The sequence below is a fragment of the Rhinoraja longicauda genome, chromosome 38, assembly GCF_053455715.1.
Source record: "Rhinoraja longicauda isolate Sanriku21f chromosome 38, sRhiLon1.1, whole genome shotgun sequence".
Lineage (NCBI taxonomy): Eukaryota > Metazoa > Chordata > Chondrichthyes > Rajiformes > Arhynchobatidae > Rhinoraja > Rhinoraja longicauda.
In genome coordinates, this window is record NC_135990.1 from 7,969,316 (window position 1) to 7,986,159 (window position 16,844).

Genomic DNA, 16,844 nt, shown 5'->3' on the forward strand with positions numbered 1-16,844 from the left:
AATGTACGGATGTTGTCATTGATTGTAGTCTTTGCACAAGATCAGCTAACTCTGAAACCAAGGAATCGACCCTGGGACCACCAGATCCATATGGTTTAAAACTGGACAAAGTAGTAAATCAGGAGGAGGATACACAAGAGACTGGAATCTAGCGCAAAACAGAGGTGAGGAAACTAAGTGGGTCGGACACCAATTGTGAGGGGTTGGATCGGTGACATGTTATATCTGCAGAAGGATCCCATGCCAATATGTCACTTGTTCATTCCCCCCACAGATGCTGCCCGACCCACTGAGTTCCTCCAGCACATTGTGTTTTAATCAGAAGGTGGGTGTTTTATGCATCCAACTGCACTCAAACCAGAGGGGAAAGAAATAGCACAAGTTCAGTTTCAACAATCTTTATTTTCATTAATTCAGTTCAGTTCACATACCATATCCTTGCCACAAGGTTGCATTATTTCAAGAGACAACTTAAAAAGGTTCATCAGAACTCTCACTACAAATACAGCAAACTGGGAAATAAAACTATACAATGTAAAATACCTTGATAGTACACAGTAAAACTAAAACAAAATTCAGGTTATAGATTAGAGTCGATGCTTAAATCCTGGAAGATCAGGCTTCTGAAACAATAGTTAATTACCTCTGATTATAGTTTCCTTGATTGCTACAGTATTAGTCATTTCTGTACGGTTTAATCTTGACTAGTTATACAGCCTCAGATATAGCTATTGCGTGTACACGTGGGCGATTAACCCCAGCAGTTCAGACTGTAAGATGTGCTTTAAATTTACTTTATATACACAAAAAAAAAGAGGAGGACCACTTTTGTGCCATAGACATAATCTCTGAACTTCCAGTGGTAACAAATGGCCGAGCCATTTGGAGTATGGAAGGGGTGTTGGGGATTGGCGATGGAAGGAGTAGAGGGACAGAGGGAAGGGATGAAGAAACAAGAGTATACCCAGGAAGCAGATTATGCATAGGTTCCTCCAGGGATGAGGGGCTCGTAGGCAGGGTCCCCGGTCCTCCTGCACAGCACAACGAAGGTACACAACATGCCCAGCAACTAGAAAACAGCAAATATTAAACAGCGTAAATTGAAACGGAAAAGTCACACGTTTAAGTGCACAAACTCATCAAGATCAATAACTAGCACGTCATTTTGTTCACTGCTTCGATAAGTGCAGACAATTAAAAATGAAACAAGTCATCTCAGCGAGAGCAAAGAAAAAAGACATTTCACAACAGGCGGTCACGGTGGCGCAGTGGTAGAGTTGCTGCCTTACAGCGAATGCAGCGCCGGAGACCCGGGTTAGTCCCGACTACAGGTGCTGTCTGTACGGAGTTTGTAAGTTCTCCCCGTGACCTGCGTGGGATTTTCTCAGAGATCTTTGGTTTCCTCCCACACTCCAAAGACGTACAGGTATGCAGGTTAATTGGCTTGGTAAATGTAAAAAAAAAGGTCCCTAGTGGGTATAGGATAGTGTTAATGTGTGGGGATCGCTGGTCGGCGCGGACCAGATGGGCTGAAAGGGCCTGTTTCAGTGCTGTATCTCTAAACTAAATCTCTAAACTAAACAAGTTCATTCTCTACATGGACAAACAAGATCACAAACTGATACAGGTGAAGACAGACATCTTTGTTCAGGCAGTCCAACCCCAAGTCCCTTCTAATTATTTTTTCCAGTGGGTAATGCATTTGCATCTCCTCCAGGTTGCCCATTCCATTGGCGAGACTGTAGTTACTCAACTAGTAATCTCAAAATACAATCTAGTGTACTATTTATTAAAGGACTTAAAGGACGGCAGGGTGATGCAGAGGTAGAGTTGCTGCCTCACAGCGGAAGAGACCAGAGTTCGACCCTGACTAAGGGCGCTTGTCTGTAAGTTCTCCCCGTGACCTGCGTAGGTTTTCTCCGGGTTCACCAGTTTTCTCCCGCACTCCAAAGATGTACAGGTTTGTAGGCTAATTGGCTCGGTATAATTGTAAATTGTCCCCAGCATGTGTTGGACAGTGGTAATGTGCAGGAATCACTGGTTGGCGCGGACTCGGAAGGCCGAAGGGTCTGTTTCCGTGATATATCTCTAAACTAAACTAACCCAAAAGTGTCAAATTAAATCATAAACAACATGCATGTTAACCACCAAAATAGACCAGGGCATTGGCTGCATGCCAAACAGTAGCTGTAATATAATAGCACCGCCATTCTTTGGTTGAGCATTTGGAGAGAGAGGCACTTGTATAGTGGAATGATATGCAAATTACATAATTGAGACAAAACTGCTCCACCCAACCTCCTGTTACAGTAGGCACAGAATTGATCAGCAGACTCAATTGCACAATCCTTAGCACAAGGGCTGCCAAAATATAATGCAAGGTAGACACAAAATGCTGGAGTAACTCAGCAGGTCAGGCAGCATCTCGGGAGAGAAGGAATGGGTGACGTTTCGGGTCAAGACCCTTCTTCAGACTCGACCCGAAAGGTCACCCATTCCTTCTCTCCCAAGATGCTGCCTGGCCTGCTGAGTTACTCCAGCATTTTGTGTCCACCTTCGATTTAAACCAGCTTTCTCAGTTTTTTCTTCCTACAAAATATAATGCAACCTTAGTGCCTGACTACAGAACTTGGTTTCAAAAACCTGTAGTGTAGCAAATGTTTAATTTCTGAAGTGATTGCTATGTTGTAAAACATAGCCTCAAGATTCTTTCCAGAGATGAATAGACACCAACACCAAGCACGCTAAAGAAATCAAGTGTCTGTGGATTAGTCAGAGATTAGGTTTTAACAAACAATTTGTTTAATAAAGGGAGAAGCAGAGGAGGATTTCGTAAAGCTGTGGAACAGAATGGATAAATTTACAGATAGCAAGTGAGGAACGAAGAATTGCTCAACAAGATTTCACTTATTTGACATTTCACTTCTGTCAGAATCAAGCCCCAGTCAATGGATTTAATCCTATGACCACGTGGGTTTTGCCAGGGTGCTCCGGATTCCCCCCACATACCAAAGATGTACAGGTTTGTAGGTTGATTGGCTTTGGTAAAGATTGTGAATTGTCCCTAGAGTGGAGGATAGTGCTAGTGTATCGGGATTGCTGGTTGGCACGGACTTGGTGGGCTGAAGGACCTGTTTCCACGGTTTCTCTAAACTAAAGCTACAAACTCCACACCAACAGCACCCATAGTTAGGATCGAACCCGGGTCTCTGGTGCTGTGAGGCAGCAACTCTACCGCTGTGCCACTGGATTGCAGGATATGTTAGTGTTCCAGGATTTTAAATTGTCCAAGCAGTAACTGACTCCAAAGAATCTCCTGCATGTCCCGTGTCTAGAAGCAACACCGAGGGTTAGCCAAATGAAAGCCTCAGATGTTTAAGAAATCTCGATTTCCTGGCAATGCTCAGTTAATCTCATTATAGGAACAAGCATCAAGTGCAGAGCCACGTTGACAGTTGGTATCCTTACTGACAGCAGCTGCTGACATGGTGAACACAAAACCCATACAAAATTGAAAATATATCAACTGCCAGGAGTGGATCAAGACTGCAATCAAATAGATAGCTTCAGACAGCAGTCAACTTAATTTGGCTTCATTCTGGCTTTTGCAATGTAATGCAACACTCTTAGGTTACTACCTTATTAGAATTTCTGGCCGTGCAGAATTCTAGATTACAGTTATGTCTAACTAAGCACATTGGCCATGGTGATCAACTCTAGTCCCTTCACAATGGAAAAACAGTAGAGGTTTTGCAATTAGGGATTTAACTGCAAAGTTTAAGATTAGACTTAAACTTATTCAAAGCTGGTGCAAAAATAAAACATTATAACTACAAACGATTTCGGATAAGGCTCAGGTTCTTTTCAACATTGGGCACAGCAGTAGAGATGCTGCCTTGCAGCGCCAGAGACCCGGGTTCGATCTTGACTGCGGGTGCCGTCTGTCCGGAGTTTGTACCTTCTCCCCGTGACCTGCATGGGTTTTCTCCGAGATCTTCGGTTTCCTCCCACACTCCAACGATGTACCGGTTTGTAGGTTAATTGGCTTGGTATAAATGTAAATTGTCCCCAGTGTGTATAAGATAGTGTAAGTGTACAGGGAAAAATCGCTGGTCGGCGTGGATTCGGTGGGCTGAAGGGCATGGTTCCCTGCTGTATCTGTAAACTAAGAAAATTCAACGTTTAGCTGGTATCTGAAATGTTTGGGAAGTGGAAGGAGTCAAGATTGAAGTTAATGAAAGAGGTCTGGGAAGACTGGAAAGAGGTCTGTATACGACTACAGAGTTTCAGAGAATTAAAAAATACACAAGGTCACAAAATGAAATTAAAATAAAATTTGACAAACAAAAATAAATCCAGTGAGGCTTTAAGGAGATGTGGGCAGGCTAACTGGATTTGCAAGAAGGTGGCAGATGAAATACAACATGGAAAATTATCTTCTGCCAAAGTGGATGATCTTACTAAAATATAGATCTTATTGTTAACAGGTGAGAGAGGTTGGATGGCCTACTGCTGAATTTCTTAAGTCAGGATCAATTGAAATGTGTATTTGTAAAGCAGAAGCATAACCCAATTTGGACAAAGGACATGTACAAATGAGTGGAACGAACTTCATCCCACTTAGAAATTAAAATTGATTTTGCCTGTATACTGCATTACACTAATTACCTCCTGAACCAGATTACCTTTTGTGTAGGAGCATTTTTCAATGGACCTAGCTCAATGCAGGTCAACGTTAACTGGAGGATTCTGTCAAGTATCGGAATTTGTGATTATAATTGCAACGAGATGAACACTTAAATCAGCGCAGCAACTAGATGTACACGCACACAAAAAGTCAATCGCACAGCAGCCCGTTCCTTTTCCCCCTCCCTCAGTCTAGACTGTGACAAAATTAAAACATGCAACCCCGAGTTTGGAAACGGATGGCATGATAGAGCCACTAAAAAAATTATTTATATTTCTCCATTCAGCAGGGAAAGGAGGCAGTGCCAGTTCTATGAAGGAAGGAATGTTGAATTCTGATGAGGGCAATATCTAGAGTGTCTTGATATAAATTGCCCAGCAATATAATTTGGCACGTGCCATTCTAAAGATGTCAAAATCCACAATGCCAACATGCCTTGAAGGCAACAAGATGCACTACTGGGCCAGTAAAGCACATCTGAATTAACAGTACATCAGAATCACCAGCCTATTGAATGTCGTGACGAGTCTTGCGTCTCACTGAGCAAAATTCTCCCAAAGCTCTAAAAACAGGTTTGCAGAAAACTAGACTCTATACGAGCATAAAATATACATTTAAATAAAACGTGTGCAGGAAGGAACTGCAGATGCTGGTTTACACCAAGGATAGACACCAAACATTGGAGTAGCTCAGCAGGACAGGCAGCATCCCTGGTGAAAAGAAATAGGTGACGTTTCAGGTCGAGACTTGCCTTAAAACCACCTTGTTGTATGAGAATTAATAATTTGTTCAAAGTCCGAGAGCATTATTTAAAGAACAGGCAACTTATGGCCAATACCAGAAACAAATATGATTATCTATTCATCATTTCCTGCCTTTTGCTTTTTTGCAAAGTGATGCCAAGATGCTGCAAGCATATTCTAAAGTGCACAGGGTTGCTCAAAGCCCTGTTTGATTATTTGAAGAAGTTACTCCTCAAGTTCTGGTTGCACATAACCATATAACCATATAACAACTACAGAACGGAAACAGGCCTGTTCGGCCCTACCAGTCCACGCCGACCACTCTCTCTGACCTAGTCTCATCTACCTGCTCTCAGACCATAACCCTCCAATCCCTTCTCATCCATATACCTATCCAATTTACTCTTAAATAATAAAAGCGAGCCTGCCTCCACCACTTCCACCGGAAGCCCATTCCATACAGCCACCACCCTCTGAGTAAAGAAATTACCCCTCATGTTACCCCTAAACTTTTGTCCCTCAATTCTAAAGTTATGTCCCCTTGTTGGAATCTTCCCCACTCTCAAGGGGAAAAGCCTACCCACGTCAACTCTGTCCGTCCCTCTTAAAATTTTTAAAACCTCTATCAAGTCCCCCCTCAACCTTCTACGCTCCAAAGAGTAAAGACCCAACCTGATGAACCTCTCTCTGTAGCCTAAGTGCTGAAACCCAGGCAACATTCTTGTAAATCTCCTCTGTACCCTCTCCATTTTGTCGACATCCTTCCTATAACTTGGCGACCAGAACTGCACACCATACTCCAGATTCGGCCTCACCAATGCCCTGTACAATTTTAACATTACATCCCAACTTCTATACTCGATGCTCTGATTTATAAAGGTAAGCATACCAAACGCCTTCTTCGCCACCCTATCCACATGAGATTCCACCTTCAGGGAACAATGCACAGTTATTCCCAGATCCCTCTGTTCCACTGCATTCCTCAATTCCCTACCATTTACCCTGTACGTCCTATTTTGATTTGTCCTACCAAAATGCAGCACCTCACACTTATCAGCATTAAACTCCATCTGCCATCTTTCAGCCCACCCTTCCAAAAGGCCCAAGTCTCTCTGTAGACTTTGAAACTCTACTTCATTATTAACTACACCACCTATCTTAGTATCATCTGCATATTTACTAATCCAATTTGCCACACCATCATAAGCCCTGCTCTCCTGACCCATGGGCACCTGGTGGGTGAGGGGGGGCATGAGTTGGTTGGAGGATCTCCACAGTCTGCTCCAAGATAGCCACTCACAGGTCCAGGCAATAGTATGGTTTGCATTAATTTATTGACACGTGTACTTGAGGGTACAGTGAAGAGCTGTTTTGTTGCGTGCTATCCAGTCAACGGAAAGATGATACATCATAACAATGAAGCCATCCACAGTGTACGGATACAAGATAAAGGGAATAATGTTTAGTGCAAGATAAAGTTCAGTAAAGTCTGATCAGTGCTGGGACCCCAGTTATTTACAGTGTATATTAATGATTTGGACGAGGGAATTGAATGCAACATCTCTAAGTTTGCGGATGACACGAAGCTGGGTGGCAGTGTTAGCTGCGAGGAGGATGCTAGGAGGCTGCAGAGTGACTTGGATAGATTAGGCGAGTGGGCAAATGCATGGCAGATGCAATATAATGTGGATAAATGTGAGGTTATCCACTTTGGCGGCAAGAACAGGAAAGCAGAGTATTACCTGAATGGTGACCGATTGGGAGAAGGGGAGATGCAACGTGACCTGGGTGTCATGGTGCACCAGTCATTGAAAGCAAGCATGCAGGTGCAGCAGGCAGTGAAGAAAGCGAATGGTATGTTGGCATTCATAGCAAGAGGATTTGAGTTTAGGAGCAGGGAGGTTCTGCTGCAGTTGTACAGGGCCTTGGTGAGACCGCACCTGGAGTATTGTGTGCAGTTTTGGTCTCCTAACCTGAGGAAAGACGTTCTTGCCTTAGAGGGAGTACAGAGAAGGTTCACCAGATTGATCCCTGGGATGGCGGGACTTTCATATGAGGAAAGACTGGATAGACTGGGCTTGTACTCGCTGGAATTTAGAAGACTGAGGGGGGATCTTATAGAAACATATAAAATTCTTAAGGGGTTGGAGAGGCTAGATGCGGGAAGATTGTTCCCGATGTTTGGGGAGTCCAGAACCAGGGGTCACAGCTTAAGGATAAGGGGGAAGTCTTTTAGGACCGAGATGAGAAAACATTTCTTCACACAGAGAGTGGTGAGTCTGTGGAATTCTCTGCCACAGAAGGTAGTTGAGGCCAGTTCATTGGCTATATTTAAGAGGGAGTTAGATGTGGCCCTTTTTGCTAAAGGGATCAGGGGGTATGGAGAGAAGGCAGGTACAGGCTACTGAGCTGGATGATCAGCCATGGTCATATTGAATGGCGGTGCAGGCTCGAAGGGCCGAATGGCCTACTCCTGCACCTATTTTCTATGTTTCTATGTTTCTAAGACAGTCCAAGGGTCTCCAATGTGGTAGATGGTTTGTCAGGATCGCTCTCTAGTTAGTGGTAGAATGGTTCAGTTGCCCGATAACAGCCGACAGATAGTCGGTCCCACTTCTGAGGATATAACAATGCCTGAATGTACCTGTAGAGAGAGCACGGGGTGCCGAATTGTTCTATGAAGGCCTTCTGGAACCCTGTGCTGCAGGGGCTGTCGTACTTCCTGGACAAGGATGGCAATGTTTTCATTTGATGTTTTAAGTTAATGAGTATTTGTAAATCCAGAATTGAAAATTATGTAAATGTTGTAAATATTTTAAGGTAAGGACGCAAAGGATTGTTAAATGCATTTATTTTCCTCAAATGTTTGGTGCGCTCGAAGTGAAGACACAAAAGACTGCTCATGCTCAGCAAGAAAAAGAATAAAGCTTGGATACTGGGAGGTGGGGTGGGACAGGGCAAAACTACAAAACTACAGAACCACCCAGCAGAATGCTCGATTGAGTAATTCACCAACTACAAATAAAGTCAGTCAACAATGTGAAGCAGATTACAATAGGTAAAGGAATGCGTTCTTTGCTGCTCCTTGCAATCTTTTCCCACACCCTAAATCTAATTCCAAAGCAGAAGCCACTGGAGGCCAGCTGCCCATTAGCAAACAGTCACGCAAACAACAAAAAATCTGCCCTTTGAAGCACAATAGAAAGTGGACAAGATTACCGCGATGGTCTTTTGATGCTGACTGCAGCACCTACATACACTGCAGTCGGTTTGTGATAAACCTCCATAAAGGTTTGTTTTTTTACAGCTCCAAAACAAATAACACAATGGCCAAGGGATATTTGTTGTGAACACACATTTTTTTCTACCAGTAAAGGCGTTTTAGGTTGGTAATCAAGTATTTTTTTTTAAGTTGTAGGTAAACGTGACATGTGACATAAGGCATAAATTTCAGGAACTGATAAATTTGCAGATTATTGCGCAAAGTCTGCACTTTGAACAGGAATTAAGTTTTAAGCACAAATTAATAAGTGACCGAAATGGTGTCCAATAAAATGTAGCAACCAAAGGAGGCACCATTTTATTTGGAAAATACGACAAAATAATGTCAACTTAATTTGTTCGCCTGTCCAGGGCAAGTGTGGCGGAGCTAAAGTCCCCAATGCGTTTTCATTGCCAATGAAATTAAGTTTATTTTCCTCTCTTGGCAATTCTACTTCTGTGGAATACAGTTCAAAAGCACCGCACCAGTCATCATTACTCATGTTATCTCAGACAGTGTACGCCTTCTTATATCAGAGTCAGGTGTCATTTATATCGGTTCAAAGCCAACAGGTGCATATTTGACAGCCTGCAAACACAAAAATCTGACAGGGCTCATAAGATTAATAGAACAGTCTAAGTGATGGAGGACTCGACAAAACACTTTTGGAAGGATGAACCCAGGATGATCAATGTTTTTAAATTTCTCCCTTTGTCCACTATGAGTCATTGTTACCTTAATTATTTTTGTCTGGTATCAGGTTGGGAGCTGTAGGCTTCAGGAGGCAGAATGAGTTATTAACATTTACACTCCCCGACCAGCTTACTATCCGAGACTAAGCTGCTCCCAGCAAATACCACTGATAAAAGATATTGGATTAGTTCCAATTTCGATCTGAGAACTCCAATCCACTTACAATTAGAGAGTTTCAGTTTAAAGTAGGTGGTCTCTCTCTCTCCTCTCTGCATCTATTGCACATTAATTTCAATTTGTGTAGGAAGGAACTGCAGATGCTAACTTACACCGAAGATAGACACAAAATTAATGTGTCTGGCAGCATCTCTGGATAGAAGGAATGGGTGACGTTCCAGGTCGAGATCCTTCTACAGACTGGAGAAGGGCCTCGACCCGAAACGTCACTCATTCCTTCTATCCAGAGATGCTGCCTGTCCCGCTTAATTGCAATTTGTTGTCCCAGTGCTTGAACTATTTCCTAAAGGAAACAGCTTTTCTATTTACCCTTTTTTAATCCAGTTATGGTTTTATACATGTCCATCAAACCTGCCCTAAATTTTTGTTTGCTCCATGAACCATCTCAGCTTCTCTAATCTAATTCAGTTTAAATCTCTCGTCCCCGGAAACATTATGTTAAGTCCAAATACGACTGAATTTCTGTCAATTGTTATTGCTGAGGAATGACTTCTTTATTGGATCAAACAAAAATCAATTCCATTTTAGCTGCCTGGATTGCTACAAGATTGTATTGTGAAAATACTAGACAGTGTATATTGACCACATTGTTTAAAGGAAAAGCAACCCCATCTGGCAATATTGGTGTTATTGAAACATATAAGATTATTAAGGGATTGGACACATTAGAGGCCGGAAACATGTTCCCAATGTTGGGGGAGTCCAGAACCAGGGGCCACAGTTTAAGAATAAGGGGTAGGCCCTTATTGAGGAAAAACTTTTTCAGTCAGAGTTGTAAATCTGTGGAATTCTCTGCCTCAGAAGGCAGTGGAGGCCAATTCTCTGGATGCTTTCAAGAGAGAGCTAGATAGAGCTCTTAAAGATAGCGGAGTCAGGGGGTATGGGGAGAAGGCAGGAACAGGGTATTGATTGTGAATGATCAGCCATGATCACATTCGGCTCGAAGGGCCGAATGGCCTACTCCTGCAACTATTGTCTATTGTCTATTCCAGTGTTGCACAAAGTCAAATTGAGCATTCAATGTTTAATTGGAATTTGTTGTTCTTAAAGTTGAAACTATTTAAATGGTAAAGAGATGTTCAGGATTGTATACAAATGTTTTAAAAGCCCATCGACTATGGGAGACTATTGGCATATTATAAAAGCTGAAAGAAAGGATTGTTGGAGGTTTTACACCCTGTTGCCCCATGCCTCAAAATGTACAAAACTGTCCACAAAGACAAGCTTTCCCCACAATGCGTGAAAGATAATTCACCCAATCTGTAATCACGTACATTTAATGTGGAAATGCAACTGCACTCAAAGCAACACTGATGTTTAGGAAATACTAGACCAAGTGGACCCAAACTCTCTTGCATTGGTGCAGCCTCTCCTCTCCCCCCCCTCTACCCCCCTCCCCCCCCCACTCCATCCCCCTCAACCCCCCGCATCCTCCCTCCTCCCCCCCCCCCACCAGGAGATAGATTTAAACTTTAAAATGTGAATAACTTAAAAAATATATCACCGATTTCAATGAAACTTCTTCCATTAGCACCAAAGGGACGACGGTGAGTAAGGTGGGCCTAAAATTGTCACGCTATCGTGTACCGTTTTGGCTGCAGTTCAGGAACAAACAAACAAACAAATGAGAGTTTTAGTATGTAGATAGATAAATTGGATGATATGGGGTAAAGCCTAATTAGCACTATGTTTTGTTTTGTTTTTTAAAAAAGTACATTTATCACCAAAGAATAAAAAGTGTTCAATAAAAACTTGCAAGAAACTATTTCTTTTAAAAAAGGAAAATGGCTTTCTATTGATAAACTTGGAGGGACAACTGTTGCCCCCTCTGCTTCTGCAGACAGAGGATTAGTGTTTTAACATAACAAATGGTGTACAGAAGTAGCCAGCAAATGCATGTAAATCTGCACAAACAGAGCTGCCGTCATAAAGCTGCTTTTCACTCTGAGAAGTGCAGGTCAGTTTTTAACGACCACCAGTTTTTCTGCAAAGGAAAATTCAGGGAGAGGTTGATAAACGCTGCTCTGTGCTTTCTCTTTTGGAAGCTGACAGATCTGGGGTACATTGCCAGCATTTTCAATTTTCAATATCTATGAATATTGCAAAGTAATTGATGCGGCGTTTACTTCCAAGATGGGAGGAAGCCCCTCAGCAGAGAAATGAACCAACTCTTCAGCAAAGAATTTGGGCATGGGTGTATTTTTGAGAGAGCTCTGGCTCACAACTGTCACCTAACAGGATGAATGCCTGCAGGCTGCAAACGCCCAATGAGAGAAACAATCCCAGGACATTCAACCATCCCAAATGGAACTGCGCCAAAAGCATAAAAGTACCCACAATTAAGCATTAATTGCCTATGTCGTACATGAACAGGAGCAGGAGGAAACCTTTCAGACCGTTGAGCTTGTTCTGACATTCAAAGGCACACGGGCCATCTTCTACCTCAAACACCATTTCCTTTCCCGATCCTCATATCACTCAATTCCTTATAAACCAACAACCTAACAATCACGGTGGCGCAGCGGTAGAACTGCTGCCTTTCAGCGCTTGCGGCGCCGGAGAACCGGGCTCGATCCCGACTACGGATGCTGTCTGTATGGAGTTTGCATATTCTCCCCGTGACCTGCATAGGATTTTCTCCAAGATCTTCGGTTTCCACCCACACTCCAAAGACGTACAGGTTTGTAGGTTAATTGGCTTGGCATAAGTATAAATTGGCCCTAATGTGTGTCGGATAGTGTTAACGTGTGGGGATCGCTGGTCAGTGGTAACTTGGTGGGCCGAAGGGCCTGTTTCCACACTGTATCTCTAAACTAAACTAAAAAATAAATGCAATGACAGTCTCCACAGCACTCTTCGATAGAGAATTCCAAACATTTACTGCTCCGAAAAAAAATCTCTTCATTTCAGTTATAAATAGCCTACGCTAACCAGAAGGGAACATCCAAGCCCTATCCCTCTTGCAAGCCCTCCAAGAATTTTGTATTTTCAAAGAGATCAACTTTCATTCTTCTGAGCGAAGAAAGTACAGGCTCAAGTGTGTATTTAATGGGCGCGACTGCCAAAATTGTGCACAATATTTCAGAAATGGTCTCACCTAGGGCCTGTACAAATGGGCCGTCTGAAGAAGCATCCTAACCAAAAATGTTGCTTATCTATTCCCTCCACAGATGCTGTCTGACCCGCTGATTTATTCCAGCACTTTGTGTTTTGACTGATATTGCATATCATCCTGATATCAGTCTGAAGAAGGGTCTCAACCCAAAACATCACCCATTCCTTCTCTCCAGAGATGCTGCCTGAACTGCTGAGTTACTCCAGCATTTTGTGATAGCTTGCATATCATCCTAATGGTTCCTTCCCCCCCCCCCACCCCCCACCAACACTAGCTGCAGCACACACCATCTACAAAACACAGTGCAGATATTCCTCTAATTTACTCCAAACACCACCTCCCAGTCCTGGGATCTTTACTGTAACTCAACACAAGGGCAGCATGGACAAAGGACCACCACACCCCACAGATAACCTTCAAGTCGCAAAATGCCTTGCAACCCCATCATTCCTTTACAGTATTGGCCTACATCTCGGAACTTGAGGGTGGTGGGTGTATGGAACAAGCTGCCAGAGGAGGTAGTGGAGGCAGGTACTATAACAATGTAAAAGATATTTGGATAGGCATGTGGATAGGAAAGGTTTAGAAGAACATGGGCCAAACATTGGCAGGTAGATCCAGTGTAGATGGGGTATCTTGGATGACATGGCAAGTTGTGCTGAACAGCCCCATTTCCATGCTGTACGACTCTAGATCTTCAAGCATTGGAAGGAACTGCAGATGCTGGTTTACACCACAGATACACAAATTGCAGGAGTAACTTAACGGGACAGACAGAATCTCGGGAGAAAGAAACGGGAGAAAGAATGGTGACATTTCGGGTTGAGACCCTTGTTTAGACCGAGAGTCAGGGGAGGGGAGAATAGAGATATGGAAGGGCAGAGTGTGAAAACAACAGATTAAAGCAGCTGCTGCAAAGGAAATGTAGAATGGTTCACAGTTAGCTGAGGGAAAGGTGGCAATGCGGCATACAAATCAGTAATATTTAATCAGGACAGTGGAACTAGTCGGAGATCTAGGGGGGGGGGGGGGGCGGAGAGGGAAAGCAAGGGTTACTTGAAGTTAGAGAAATCAATATTCGTACCGTTGAGTTGTAAGCTACCCAAGCAAAATATGAGGTGCTGTTCCTCCAATTTGTGTTGATCCTCTTTTTGACCCTGGGTTGAAAGGTCAGTATGAGAATGGGAGGGGGAGTTAAAGTATTTCGCAACCGGGAGATCACATAGACCTAGGAGGACCGAGCGAAGGTGTTCATCGAAATGATCGCCGAGCCTGCGCTTGGTCTCGCCAATATATAGTCCCCACCTGGAACAGCAGATGAGGTTGGTGGAGGTGCAAGTGAACCACTGTCTCACCTGACAGGACTGACGGGGTCCTTGGACAGAGTCGAGGGAGGAGGTACAAGGACAGGTATTGCATCTCCTGCGGTTGCAGGGGAATATATCTGGGGAGGGGGTGGTTTGTCTGGGAAAGGATGAGTTAACCAGGGAGTTGCAGAGGGAATTGTCTCTGCGGAGAGATATGGAGATGGGAAGATGTGGCTAGTGGTGGGATCCCGTAGGAGGGGGCCAATTTGTCGGAGGACTATCTGCTGTACGCAACGGCTGATTGGCGTGAAAGGTGAGGACTGGGGGGCATTCTGTCCCTGTTGTGACTGAGGGGAGGGGGAGCAAGAGCAGAGCTCCTCGGTAGGAGACACGTGCGGGGGCCTCATCTGTGATGGAAGAAGGGAATCCCCGTTCCCTTTTTGCCTAGCAATTGATAGCAAGTTTCCTTTGGGAACATTGCAAATGGAGTACAGGATTTTAGTAGTTCTAGCACCGTACCGTGCATAAAGGCTGCTTGGGACTGATAAATGGAAGTGTAGACTTTCACCACAACAATTCAAAAACAAAATCAATAATTTATGGGTATGAACACAACTCAAAGAAACATAAACTACACAACCAATATTTACAACTGAATGTTTCATGCTATGAGATCAAGCTATTGTGCTATTTTGCAAATAGAATATGAACTTTAGCGAGGGGTAACATGTTAGCAGTTGACCTTTTATTGATTTAAAAATTCCATGGCTTTCATCATTGGCTTTGACACGATATTGCATTATGTTCATGTCAACAAACACTTTGTCCAATGTACATCACCAATCACACTCAGGTCAAACTCCTTCATTCTTTACAGTGCAAGTTGCCAACCATTCTCTATGAACCTGGATGCAAAATGCCACTAAACAAGGTCTTTTTTTTTAAAACAGGCAACGTTATAGTGAAATACAGCATGGCCAGCTTCTTCAGCCCACTAAGCCTGTACTGAGCACCTATTTACACAAATTCCCGCATTAATCCCATTTTTAAAATTCTCCCCACATTCTCTTCAATTGCACTACATTTTACTACCTACCTCTGCTCTCGAGGCAATTTACAACGGCCAATTAACTTATCTACATCTTTGAGATATGGGAGGATGTTGGAGCAGCTAGAAGAAATCCATATTCTTAGTCAATTTCTACACATGGGCACATTTTAGCAGGAATTGCTGAATAACAATCAAAGGAGCACATTTTCTTTCTTCCCTGCTGTTTCCATCGGGGTTAATATTACAGTGTCGCTGTTGTCTTCCATGCTTAAAAATGTAACTTTCAACCACTTAACAGCTCCACAAAGCTGCATTACCAAAACAACCAGGGTCTCCTCCCCTATGGAGTAATTGGTTTTTTTCCCCTCGATTTTTCAACTGGGATAATGGCAAGTCAGAATTCGTGTTGATTTATCTCTACTTAACTTTGGAGCAGAGTTTAATCTTGCTCCTATAAAGTTATTGTAGCCAAATTCTGTTGACTGTGTTAACTAGTCACTGATGCAAAATCACTTAACATTGAAATGATAAATTATCATCAACAATTTCCATAACACAACCATCATCTCACGTAGGATTCAGAATTAAATCTTCCGATAATTTCTTGTGTAAATAAAAGATTATAATGAGGAACCAGTCACTTAAATGGATTTGAGTGGCCATGAAACAACACAACAATTGCAGTAAAAGTCCGTGGCAGATTAATGAATAATGAACTTTTAAGCTGGAAATATCATCCATGGTACAACTGTATCAGTTGCGGCTCCACTCAAACCTGGTGTTTCGCACAGGGCTTCTTCACTCTCGATAGCAACACAAATCAAGAATCCGAACTTTGACAAAGGACTTTTGTAGGCAGGTACACAAGCAATTTTCATGTAACCTTACAACCCAACGGTATGAGCATTAAATTCTCCAATTTTAAGTAATGCCCCCTATTCCCCTCATTACTTCTGCCCCACCACCCCGGTTACATATACATTTCTCCCACCATCTACCACACTCCCCGGCACTGTACACACTTCCACTCAGTCATACACTCATCTCAACCCAGTCTCACATTTCCCTTTTATCTCCCCTCTTTGGCCTCCCCTTCCACCCATATCCTTCCCTTCAGCTTTAAATTTAATTCCTCCTCTTCCCTCCTTGCTTGACCCCATTTGTCTACTTTTTACCTGTAGCCTTTGCCACTTACCCAGCCATCTGCCAAGCAACCCACGTATCCACCCGTCACTTGCTATCCGTTGTCAGGACCTAACCTCTCTGTTCCAGCTTTCAGCCCTCCACTCCAATCGGTCCTGACCTAAAATATCGCCTGTCCATTTCCTCCACAGATGCTGCATGACCTGCTGATTTTCTCCAGCTTTGTGTTTTATCCATGTAACCCCTACATGGGTTAAATATTCAAGCCCTGGAGACAGATCAAAGATAATGCACATCGTATTCTCCAGAGGAAAAAACAAAAAGGATTGTTTACAGCAATTTAAACTCTCAAGTTTTGAAAGACGGCAAAACGAAGGAGGATCTCATGCACGCAGAGGAGATAAAACACTGAATTTGATGCATAATTTCAAGGTAAACTGTGACAAGTTTTAGTTGGCATAGAATTTTTTAGGCTGTTGGATTACATTTTTACACAAGTATCAATTTGAATAAAATCTAGAACAGTCACCATATAGGTCCTAATAAATGGCTTGATGGGAGGTGGGAAGGCAGAAGGAATTTAAAATATATATATATATATATGGA

General features: G+C 43.0%; 1 protein-coding gene across 1 annotated transcript in view; it reads right to left on the minus strand.

Annotated features, from left to right (window-relative positions):
* Positions 1–388: 388 nt before the first annotated feature.
* LOC144610910 (tetraspanin-3-like) overlaps positions 389–16,844 on the minus strand; it is a 51,900-nt gene continuing 35,444 nt past the window's right edge. The window contains exon 7 of the mRNA XM_078429900.1: positions 389–1,069. Within this exon, the coding sequence (XP_078286026.1) occupies positions 977–1,069 (93 nt within the window). The 3' untranslated portion in view covers positions 389–976. The remainder of the gene's footprint in view (positions 1,070–16,844) is intronic.